Source organism: Podarcis bocagei, assembly GCF_964188305.1.
Source record: "Podarcis bocagei genome assembly, chromosome: 2".
Taxonomy (NCBI): Eukaryota; Metazoa; Chordata; class Lepidosauria; order Squamata; family Lacertidae; genus Podarcis; species Podarcis bocagei.
The window spans coordinates 100,095,659-100,107,757 of NC_138126.1; the positions used below are offsets into that span (position 1 = coordinate 100,095,659).

Sequence of the window (12,099 nt, forward strand, 5' to 3'; positions counted from 1 at the left end):
AGGGATCTTGCTTGTTTGCAAGAGGTGTTAAACCAAGGGGCCCCAGCACTGAAATGCGCCACTTTCGCCTTTTGAGGAGGTGATGTAAAAAAGGTGGTAAGGTTTGTTGTAAGAAGGTTAAAAAGTTTCAAAACCGAATTGGAATCTTGTAAATCAGTAGTTATTTGAGGTAGATAGGCAGTGATTTCCCTATGGAAAAAATCCTGGTATTTTTGGGCTACAGCCTCCGACCATTTGATCCCTCTTATTTGGACCGATGATGAGGTTTCCAGAAGAACTGAGTGTTTATAGTCCTTCTGGCGCCGGAACAATGACAAAGTGGTCACTACTGGGAGGTGATCACTGAAATGTTGATTTTCAACTTGGAAGGAAAGTACATTAACGGCCAAATTTGCGGAGATCAAGATGTAATCGATAACACTGTTAGATGTTGGTCCCAGGTGAGTGAACTCCCCCGGTATATCGGGGGGGAAGGTGCCGTTCAAGAATACTAGATTCAAGCAAATGGCCATTTGGTAAAGGGTCACTCCTGCTTTGTTTACTCTGTTGTCCTTTGAAGTTCTAATTCTGGTATGTTCCAAGTCAAAGTTGTCCAAACATGGGGGAGTCCACCAGTTGGACTTAGTTAGTAGGTCCCAATTAGTGGCAATACGAGCATTAAAATCTCCCCCAATTAAGGAATACGAGTTAGGGCATTTGGTATGACATGACAATAGGTGATTTTCAAATGATTCCCATCTCCAATCAAGATCAGGTGCTGAGCCTTCGGGGGGGAGATAAACATTAGTAATTAGTAATGAGGACTTCCCTTCTGTGATCAGTCCAGATAGAGCAAAAGGCGGGGACAACTAACTTTTACTTGGAGCAGACAGATTGAAATTAATAAACCTAATTTCAGTGGGTCTACTCTGCATAGTCCTAGTGTTGAATTCCATTCCATGTGTTTCCTGTAAATGTGATAACTAGGGCCAGCAGAGTGAAGCAACCTGCTTCAGGCAGCACCATGAAGGTGGGGGAGATAAATTAAGGCTGAAATTGGTGTATGAAAGGTGCAGCATGCCTCCCCCAAGCTCCAAATGTGGTCCCTAATCAGTGCACAGCATCATTGGGGTTTGTGCTTCAGGCAACAAAATGTCTTGGGCCAGCACTGGGGAGAGCCAGTCTCCTCTATTTTTGACAGTCTGCTTGTAACTGCTGCAGGGACCCATGGTACTCTGTTGTCCATATATACAGTGTTCCACAGCACCTAGTAAACAAAACAAAAAGCCAAAGGCAAGAAGAGTACATTGTTTGCAGGTAAGCGTTTGCATGTAATGAGGAACGCTGAGTATGCTTGCTTTTGGTATGAGAGAGATAGAGAGGTTTAACATAAGACAGTCACTACAAGAATAGCAGTTTGTAGGAATTGCAGGTATGGCAGTTGCTCTTACATTGGCTGTAGGTGTGAGATTCCATAGCTCGTGGCAGAGGTCACTGTGTGAGATTGAACAGGACGTTGTGAAGCTATATTATACCAGATCAGACTATGTATCCATCAGACCTAACGCTGACTACTGTGGCTGCAGCTCTCTATGATCTTGGGGCAGAGAAGGGACCTGAAACATACAGAGATGCAGCAGGAAGCCTCTTCAGTAAGCACTTTGGGCTCACTGGGACTTTTAATTATTGCATTGATTTATTGCCCATGGGTGGCACCATAGGAGCCAACTCCTAGGGGCTGAGGTCCCTTAACCCCCCCAATAAAATATTTGAGTGGGTTACCCCCCTCCCCCAAAGTGGATGGATAATGCCATTCAAATGGTGTGCACATGCCACATCTTGTGATTGATTGTGTGGGGTGAGGTTTACCTGTCCATTTCCCCCCAATATTTTATTCAAGTTGGCACCCCTGGGCGGCACACACTTTGGGAACAATTGCTGTATAGTAGTAGGGTTGCAGGGGAGATGGTAACGGCTCCTGCTGCTCGCAGGATGACCAGATTGGCCATAACAAACAAGAATACGCAATCCGTGCTTATGCCGGTCATTTACTTAAGGAAGAATCGAATATGTGACTAATGCTCATTCTCAAAGGACACTGTTTCCTGGTCACTGTGACCTGCTCTGACAGATCCCTCTGCACTGACTCCAGGTACTACCCCCCCATTGCTACCTGCGATTAAACAACAAGCACAGCCTGATTTGTAGCAAACCCTCTACGCCTCATGATTGCCACGCAGAGAACACAGCGAACCTGCGTTCCTGCTTACCAAGCTGTCAGGGAACCTGGCCCGTCTCCCAGTCTGGGAGGCCTCCGATTCTCCAGCCTCAGAGGAAGGGACACCTTGTCAGAACGGGTGAGGTCGGAAGGTGTTGTTGCTGCTGTTGCTGAGGCCCTGCATGCCCCGAGGAACTGGCGACCCTGCGATGGAGCTGGCTTCTGTCCTAAACCCTCCCTCCCCTCCTTCTTCCCCTTGCTGTCAGCTGAATCTTCCACTTCTGCTGAAGGCAGGCAGTCGGCAGGCCTGGGAGCACCGGAGGGAGGCTGAAGGTGAAATTCTCCAAGGATGACAACCAAAGGCTCCTTTCTGCAAGTGCTGAAGATTCTGGGCTGCGCTGAGAAAAATGTAGCTGTAATTTTCTATCTCCTCCTCCTCCCCATCCCTCTCCACCTCCCTCTGGATTCCCTTTCCTCCTTGTCTCTGTCATGTCATTTGAAGCTCCCGTTTTTAGACTTTAATGAACCTCTCAGTTACTGCCACTAATGCAAGGCCATATTATGGGCTTTCATTAGCAGGCCATTTGAGATGGACTTCTTGTGATTGAATACAATAGACAGCCCCCAAATGGGCCTTGGGGCTGGCGGCGCACTTCCCAGGCATTCAGAGCAAACGCTCGCACTTCTCTGATCCAGCTTCTTCTTGGATAAATGAGGCTCAGAGATCACTTTTAATCTCCTTACTACAAGGTGGGCCTGCTACGCCCCGCACCAAAGCTCTCCACAAGTAATTAAAGGGCTGGTTGTTGGCCACTAGGGAGAAGGCAGAGCTCGGGGAGGTGGAATACTAAAACGGGGAGGAGGTTGGGTCTCCTCCTCTTGTTGCTCTCAGTAGCCAAGTCACCAAGAAGGAAACTGGGAGGAAAGAGCAGAACAAATAGAAGAAATTTGTATAGTGTTGCACGCCACCCCAAACTCCGAGTGGTGTGATATTCCAGCGGTTCCAGGTGCTTTCTCAGGGTTCGTGTTTCCTTTTGTGAATGAGGCACAGCAGAGACTATGGTGTCTGGTTCATTCATACATATATACAACCTGAGCCGATGATGGAGGGGTTCACAGCATCAACACCCCAAAAGCATATTTCTTCTCCCATAGCTGCAGCCTTGGATTCAAACAAACCAAACATTGCTGCCCAACATTTCTCTCTCTCTCCAGCTTGCTGCTTTTTCTCTAAGTCACACCATTGCTCTCAGAACTCTCTTCTCTTTATCCTTTGACGGAGTGGCTCCCACACATTTGCCATCTTGCCTCTTAACCCTCACTGCACCAGAAGGCTAACCTGGCTATTCCAAGAATTAGAAGCCTTGATTAAATTTAAACACTTGCTGGATCCAGAGATTAGAGGAGCCTGGCACACATCTGAACACCCCAAACTCACAATAATATATATTCCCCCACGTCACCCTGTTGCCAGCAGTAGAAAGCACTGCTGAGAAGGGAACAGGGAGAAATGCATGATATGTCTGCCAAAGCAATATGTTTGGTAGTCCGCTGGCAGAGTGGAAAGCACAGAGGCCAATGACAGCCAGAGCCTGAACCGATAAATGCTAGAGCCAGTTATGATCTTGTTCACACCCTCTTCCTTGAGTTGTTCTGCTAAGGCAAGTCGGTATGGAGGAGGAAGCTGACAGGCCTCTTCTATGTGACAGCCCTTTAGTTATTTGAATGGTGTTCTCCTTCCCCACCAAGTTCTTCTCTTCTCCAGGCCAGTAGGAGGTTTGGAACTGATACCTGTGTGTAGCCAGCATATGTAGCCTGGATAGCTCAGTTGGTTAGAGCAGTGTTTCCCAACCGGTGTTCCGCGGCACACTAGTGTGCCGTGAGACATCGGCTGGTGTGCCGTGGGAGGGAGGCGGGCGAGGCGGGCGGTGAAAGGCGGCGGCGGCGAGGATCCGCGTCGAGCCAGGGGCGGCTCCGCGGTGGTGGTGCCGAGCGGCGGGGCAGCGCGTGCAAAAGGGAGGAACGTGAGACAGCGGAGGAGGAGGAGGCCGGCATGTCCGGGCAGCAGCAGCAACAACAGCAGCAGCAACTCCCGCCGCCGCCCCCTCCTCCGCCCGCTATCGCCGCCACCACCACAACAGCCGCCGCCGCCTCAGCTGCCGCCGTCCCTCAGTGCCTCGCTCTGCTGCCTCCCCCCCCACCCCCAAAGCTTGGAGGTTCCCCGGCAAGGGGGAGGGAAAAAATTAAAAACTTTCACTTTCGTGCGTCCCTCCCAGCGTGACGCTGCGCGCTGACGTCACGGGGCTGTAATGGTGGTGTGCCGCGAGATTTTTTTCATTAAACAGGTGTGCCGTTGCCCAAAAAAGGTTGGGAAACACTGGGTTAGAGCACAGTGCTGATAATGCCAAGGTTGCAGGTTCAAACCCCATATGGGGCAGCTGCATATTCCTGCATTGCAGGGGCTTGGACCTCAGGGTCCCTTCCAATTCTATGTGTTTTCAGCCCCCCTGCCCACCCAGCCTAGCTGCTTGGTTTCTCTGCACAGATCTTTAGCCTCTTTTCCATCCAGCAGGGGGTGGTGCAAGGAAAGGAACACAGCCAGGAAGGAGCAGCAGAACTGCTTCTCACACAACAGGGTGTCGCCGAAGGAGCTGGTGGTGGTGTCCCCCACCCCTACCAAACAATGAAGTAAGCTAGGACAAGAAAACAAGCTAAATATGGTCTAGCAGTGACATGCCAGTGTCCCAGCTGCATGCAACTGTATTGGGTATGCCTTGAGAGCAACATAAAGTCAAGCCAAGCTGCCTCACTCCACACCTTTCTCACAGCCACCAAAACCTGGAGTGACCGCAAGAGTGTGGCCTCTCACGCAGAGTGCTAGAGATGATTCGGATCGTTTCTTTCTCTGCCACCTTCCAGTCCTGCCTGTGGAACGATAACTCTGCAAAACACTGGTCTCCCACTGAATGCTTTGCCTTGGCCAGATATGCATAGCCGGCTGGGTAACTGCTCTTGCTTGCAACCGAGAGCCAAAATTCCCCTCTTATTCACTCACAATTATAGCAACAACCAGGGGAGGAGGAGGAGGGGAAGAGTGGTTTTGTAACAGAACAATGCAGGCCTCTCTGATGGCAGAGCCTCTGACTGAGCCCAGGCAGAGATCCTTGTGTGATGGGACTATAGACCTAGAAAATGGAATATGCCGAGATGAGTTTCCTGCCTGTTTCTGTGCCAGCCAGAGGCAAGGATTTCTGTTTAGCCAGCAGAGGGCACTGTGGGGAGTTTGATGGAGAGGCAACTACTGTATTAGACTAGGTATTTGTACCAAATGCAAAGAGATGGTAGAAACAGGGATTTTGGGGAGGTGGGGGTGGGGAGGGAGAGGCGGACTGAGATTGCTGTCTTTTTATTTCAAAACATTGGCGTCTCATACTGGGTACACGCTATTGAATGTTGAACTGCAGTTTGTATACAAGATAGAGGGGAAATAGATGTGTGAGAGAACTTGTTGCGGGTGGGTGAAAAAGAAGGAGAGAGTTTTATAAGGCTGGTGGAAGAACCTCTGTTCAAAGTACAGTCTATAAGGCTGGGAGCTTGTGTAGGTTTGGGGAGAGATGTGTGTGTGTTAGTCGAACAAATCTAATGTTTGGCTGAGATCTTGGAAATGTTCACTACATTTGCCTGCTCTGCCTGCTCCCCTGTGGCTGGGATAATTCACGAGGTCACTGTTAGCCCCTGGAGAGAGAGAGAGAGAGAGAGAGAGCGAGCGAGCGAGAGCACTTGCGTGACTGGGGCCGGGTATGAAAACAATGCAATGAGAAGCTGACTGAAGCACTCCAACGCGTTGGCTTCATTTCATCAAAGCATTCAGATCAAAATCTCACAAGCGGAATGCAAATTGGAAGCAGATTTGGGCACAGCGACGGCAGGCAGGCGTTCAAAGGTAATGTGTGCGAGCGTGCCTGTGCAAAAATAAATAAATAAAAGGCATAGTTGGAGAAGTATGGTCATCTTGTCAGCCCCACCATAAGAGCAGCTCTGCTAAAGATATGGAAAATAGGGGTGGTTCCAGTGTTTTTCCTTTTTCTTTTTTTAATATTCAGGGGTACTCTCGCTTTCCTATTCATATTGAAATACTGCCCCTCAATGAAACCAAACTTAGATTCAAAAAAAGGTCTAAGGGTATGCGTACCCCTGCGTACCCACAGAAAAAAAATCACTGGGTGGTTCTAAGGTGGGGGTCCATGTATTGATTCATTGCTATCTGAGCCAGCTTGCAGAGGAAAGAAATAAGACTTGCTGGAAGGCTTTGCAGAAGTTCTTAAGGTTGTGCCCTGAAAGGAGAATGCCTCATTTATTATTGAATTGGATATTTTTGTGGAGAAGGCCTGTATGTAAGAGTGGATTAGGTTTTCCCTTGGGCTCAGTGACATTTGCAGTGACCAAGTGGTGTGACTCTATGAATGGCATGGAGGAAATAAATTTTGCGCGCTCTCTCTCTCTCTTTTCTCAAATGGGCTTATCCACTGGAATCATAGAATTGTAGAATTGGAAGGGACCGTGAAGATAGTAGATCCAGGATATGGGGCAGTGTTTCTTCATGCCACACAAAGTTAAACTGTGGAGGATTCATTTACAAACTGGATGTTTTGACAGTTATAAGCCCAGACCATATTTTGAAAGGATTCAGTAAACAGGACCTGTTGGAGCTGGAGGTTGGGATGACTAGAACACAGGTGGTGGTGGGGAAAACCCCTGGGATGAAAAATAGCAGGTTAGAGCCCATTGGAAGCCTTACTCAAGGACGTTGCTGGCAGTGAAGAAAACTTACTTTTTCACTGGCATAGTATCTACAAAATGTTTTCCAGCAGAGCTAGTTCTTAGAGAACTCTTGCAGCCCCTTGTGGTCAACCCACAGTGCCATCAAAACCCCCACTTGTTTGTGGGACACTTTGTGGATAATGCTGCTCACATCATCTCTGACATGGGAAGCTATTTTGATATCAGAATCTGTGTTGCAAGAGATCTTGATTTGGGCTTCTTGCAATTGCTTGGATGAGCTGCAGTTGAGTGCAAATAAGGGTGCAGACCAGGCACTTGAAGAGGTTTGAGTCATAACATGTCCACTTGATCCTTGCCTAAGGTTGGCAGGACTGGTCAGCAGAATAGTCAATGCCTTTTGTTCAGTAGATCTTGAGCTTGCCACATCAAAAGGGGCTGTGGCTCAACCCCTGGTATGCATTAGGGCCATGTATGGACTCCTGATCTGTTTCTGGACCCAATCCAATTCTTTGGAGCACCCCCAAACTGATCTGGGACAATCTGGGGCTGAGCTGACCCATACCTGGGCCACAAACCATTTTGGGTGTCTTGTACAGTTGTGCAGCCAGGAATGGGGGAGAAGGAGATGCATGTAGACTGCCTAAGCATCTTCTCTCCCTCATCTTCTTGCCACCAGACACCCCACCACCACCATGTGGCAGTCCCAGATCACTCCAGGTAGACCTGAACTGAGGTGATCTAGAACTGACTCAACCTGATCAACTGAATCCTGAGTTGACCCAAATTGACCCAGTTCAGTTTGGGATCCAGAATATATATTTATAGTTAGACTTCAATCATTATAGGCAAGTCTCAGATTTTCCATTTGTGGGCAAAGTTGTGGCATCCTCCAGGTATTCCTGAATGAAACTAGTCTAGATTCTTTTCTGTCTGCTTTTAACCCTGATTGCTTTGGTTGCCCTGATGGATGATTTCTACTGATATAACCAGCGATGGTATTCTTCCTGGACCACCTTTTAGAATTGCAAGATTGAGGCACCATTTTGCAATCAGTTTTCTCCATTTTGGACAGCAGGTTTCAGAATGTAGTGCTGGAGAGCCACTGCTCCTTCCCATAGGAATTATTCTCCAGGGTTCCACAACATTTAATTTTTGTCTCCCCTGCTCTTTAACACCTCCATGAAATTGTTGGGAGAGGTTGTCTGATGGTATTGGATGAGATGTCACCCAACTATACACTTTCCTTTTTATCAGATTCAGGTGTGAGTGAGTGTCTCAAATCAGTGATGGGCAGAATGAGGGTAAAGAAACTTCAGCTCAGACAAGACGTGACTGTTACTCCAGGCTGTCACTATTTTATGGGAGGGATTTGAGCTCACACTGGAAGATTAGGTTTGTCCAGTTAAAGTAGGGATTCAAGTGCTCTGTCACCATAGTGCAACAAATCCAAGTATTTAAAAAGAACGGACTGTTTTGCAGTTAAGAAAGTGACTGGAAAATGCACCGAATGGTGTGGAATGAACAAATAATCATTGGAAAGGCATGTAACCACCATGTGAGCAATTCAGGAAGAATGTTCATTGTCATATAACCTCCCTTCAAATAACATAGAATGAATACTCAATACTGGACATAATCTAACAACTGTGTAAGCTCTGAACAAACAAATCAGGATAAATGCTCTATGAATGTTGGAGGCGCCTAGAAATGGGCCAGATATCCCCTACACACACACTTTTGCAGGATCATTTATCCCCCATGACAGTGGGGGGGGGCATTTTTTGGCCACTTCCAGGTGGACGGTAACAAAAACGAAAATGGGAGCTTGCCATTTTGAGAAGCGGTAACAGCAGACTCAAACTAAAAAAGCGCTCTTCTGCCACTTCAAGTGACAGTGGAGCTGGAAACAACAGGATGGCAGCCATTTTGAAAAACAAGCATGTAATGCCCAGGGAGAATAAATGCATCATAATTTTTATGATGATTGATTGGTTGATTGATTAAGACTGCTGATTTATTTGATGCTTTCTACCAGTCTCAAAGCAACTTAGAACAATAACATTAATACAGATATACAATCCATAAAATATAAAATAATTAGTAACGTGCTCAAAGTGGTAGTCTACTAATAACAATTAAAGAATAAAAAATACCCTTTCCCCCCATATTCTTATACAAAAATAATCAGCAAAGATCCCCAGTAACATAGCCCCAAGAACCAATATTCGCATGGAATGAATGAAAACATCTGATTTAGTGCCATTCCCATTTGGGCATTTTATAGCCGGAGATTGCTATGATGCTGGGCTGCTGCTTACAGCTCTGTGATGGTGGAGCTTTCTTTGGGAGGAGGGAAGTTAAATATAAGTGGAACCCTCTGCTGCCTCTTTTCAAAATGGTAAGCCCCCAACCCCTAGGCATTTTAATTTTTCATTACTACACTCCCAGTGCTGTGATGGGCATGATGTTTGGCCCACCTCCAAACTCTGAAAATGGAGGAAGGCTCAGGGCCAAATACCAGGGTGGGAATAACATGCTCTCCTGAGGACCAAGCTCATAGAGAGGTGGTACTTTTTTGTGCTGATGGGCATTTTCAGCTGTTTGATTTTTGATTAGACATTTACCTTGAATTTATTATCTGCTTTTGTTATTTTAAATTATGTTTAATATTTTTATATCATACACTGCCTTGATACATTTTAAGATGTGGTGGTGGTGGTGTCTGTCTACCTATAACTATCTCCTACAAGCTGAGTAATTCAAAAAATATTGACTTACTGATTATCTGGGCGACAAACTAGACGCGACGATAGAGATGCAAATAGCAGCTGTGGAGTGCGTGTAGGAGTAGCAGCATGGGGAAACAGGGTGGCAACCTTCCCCACTCTTGCTGATGAAAACCCTCTCTGAAACTGTTACTTGCCCTATTAGGGAAAACATATGCGTCAGCATATGTGCTCACACAACTCCAATCATTATTTTTAGTGGTACCCTAACTGAACTAGTTATTGTGCTAATTTCTGACTTTTGTGTGATTGGTGGATGTAGTGGTAAATCTGGTGTAATCTGACACATGCACACAAACGCCACTCCAATGATATTCTATCCATCTCACTGTGATTTTTTGATTTTTTTTTACCCAAGAGGCAAAAGACACCATATTAAGTATGAGTGTTCCCATCCGTCCCTGGAAGGAAATCTGTGTATTATTTCCCATACGTCCTATTAATCTTCTGTATGGCTGTTTTGACTACCATTTGAGTTGATCAGCTGCTAAAAAAACAACACCCCGGACCTTGGATAGACACAGTGGTTGCTGGTTATGCTTTTTTTAAAAAAAAAATAATATTTTGTGTGTTTCTTCTTCTAGGGTTCTGTGGAGAGAGGAAGGGGCGTTTCAGACACTCCCTTGGTAAGCATGCAAAAACGAAAGAAAAGAAAAGGAATCGCTGCAGACTGTTTGTTCGCAGAATCCTGTTTCCATGGCGACATTCATTGCAGTGTATGTATATGTGAGCCAATAGTGCAAGCCTGAAATGTACTGTACAGGGGAGGAAAACCTCCCTGTCCTCATTGAGATGCATCTGAGACTGTTGCTCTACTGAAGGGGAATCCCGGTTTCAAACGGAGGAAACCCTGGCTGAGCCTTACCTGCCAGAGGAGGAGGAGTTGAAACAGGTGGAAAACAGTGTGTGTGTGTGTGTGTGTGTGTGTGTGTGTGTGTGAGAGAGAGAGAGAGAGAGAGAGAGAGAGAGAGATCAGGAAAAGGCCTCCATTCTGGCTGTCCACTATTTGGGGGGGGCAGGAAGTTACACACACACACACACACACACACACACACACACACAAGCTAGGATAATACATCATCTCCCCCCACCCTCACCCCCACAAATAGAAGTTACTTAAGGCCTCATTTTCCTCCCATCCTCAACCCCAACCCCCACCAATACTGCCGGACTCGTTCTCGGTGATTACAAGTATCTCTCCCAGAGCAAATAATTATAGAATTAAAACCCAATCCTTTTGGTCCCTTAATAGCTTTAGCCAATCTGTCAGCGTCTGCCTCTGTGCGATGGGGGAAGAAGAGGCAGGAGAGAGCTGTTATGTAAGACCTCAGCGGCACGTGAACTCCCTTCCTCATCACTAGTCACATCCCTGAGAGAGCTTTGCTCTCCGGAACCTTCCAAACTACCCACCGCCATCATCCAGCCGCATGCCAAGGTAAGCCTGAGGTGCCGTGTGGTGATTGTTAAAACAACAACAACAGCAGCAGCAGCAATAAAAACAATCCAAAGCTTGGGGCTTTGAGATCACTTTGGACCTAATTTCATATATACGTCTCCAGTCCTCACACAACCCTGTCAGTTTCCCCCTGAAACACACACCTTAGGGATTCATGGATGTTTTATGAATTCTGCTGTTCCAGTTTTAAGGGGGGAAACCTACTTTCTCATGCGTATGCTCTGAAGGCATACATTAGGAGATTGGGGTGGGTCTGCGAAGATGCACCATGAAGTTATATTGTTAAGGCTAAACAAATCCCAGCATGGCTGGTTAGTGACTTATTAGGAACGGCTTTTTTCCAGGTGGAACTCACTGGAACTCTGTTCCGGCACCTCTCAGGTGGGCGCTATTGCCATTATGGTGGTACCTCAGGTTACATACGCTTCAGGTTACAGACTCCGCTAACCCAGAGATAGTACCTCGGGTTAAGAACTTTACCTCAGGATGAGAACAGAAATCATGCTCCAGCGGCGCGGCAGCAGCGGGAGGCCCCATTAGCTAAAGTGGTACCTCAGGTTAAGAACAGTTTCAGGTTAATAACGGACCTCCAGAACGAATTAAGTTCTTAACCCGAAATACCACTGTATAAGAGAACCAGAGAGGTGTTCATAGTGAGTTCCAGCACCTCTTTTCCCAGAGAAATAGCACTGATTAGGAGACACTCCCACCCCCCACCCCCGGAAGCTGTTCTGAGTTTTCCAAAGGAAGATCAGAATGGAAAAGCATAATTGTATACACTTCATGAATCATCACCCAGATCTGTGTGCTCCCTGAATCCAAACAAATAAGCTTCCACCATGACTCCATCTGCTCTGAGATTCAGGTAAGCTCCTTTT

General features: G+C 46.8%; 1 protein-coding gene across 3 annotated transcripts in view; it reads left to right on the plus strand.

Moving 5' to 3' along the window:
* The window catches only part of LOC308581895 (uncharacterized protein), a 102,960-nt gene that overhangs the window by 34,495 nt on the left and 56,366 nt on the right, over positions 1-12,099 (plus strand). For 2 of the 3 annotated variants that reach the window (XR_014005347.1, XR_014005348.1), the window contains exons 2-4: positions 10,350-10,481; positions 11,018-11,200; positions 11,901-12,086. Coding sequence is in view for 1 of the 3 variants with exons in the window: in XM_081184686.1 (XP_081040812.1) it covers positions 6,089-6,140; positions 10,350-10,391 (94 nt within the window). In the remaining 2 variants the exon portion in view is untranslated. Of the gene's footprint in view, positions 1-5,853; positions 6,141-10,349; positions 10,482-11,017; positions 11,201-11,900; positions 12,087-12,099 lie in introns of those variants that run through there. The other variant, XM_081184686.1, reaches the window with a different exon arrangement.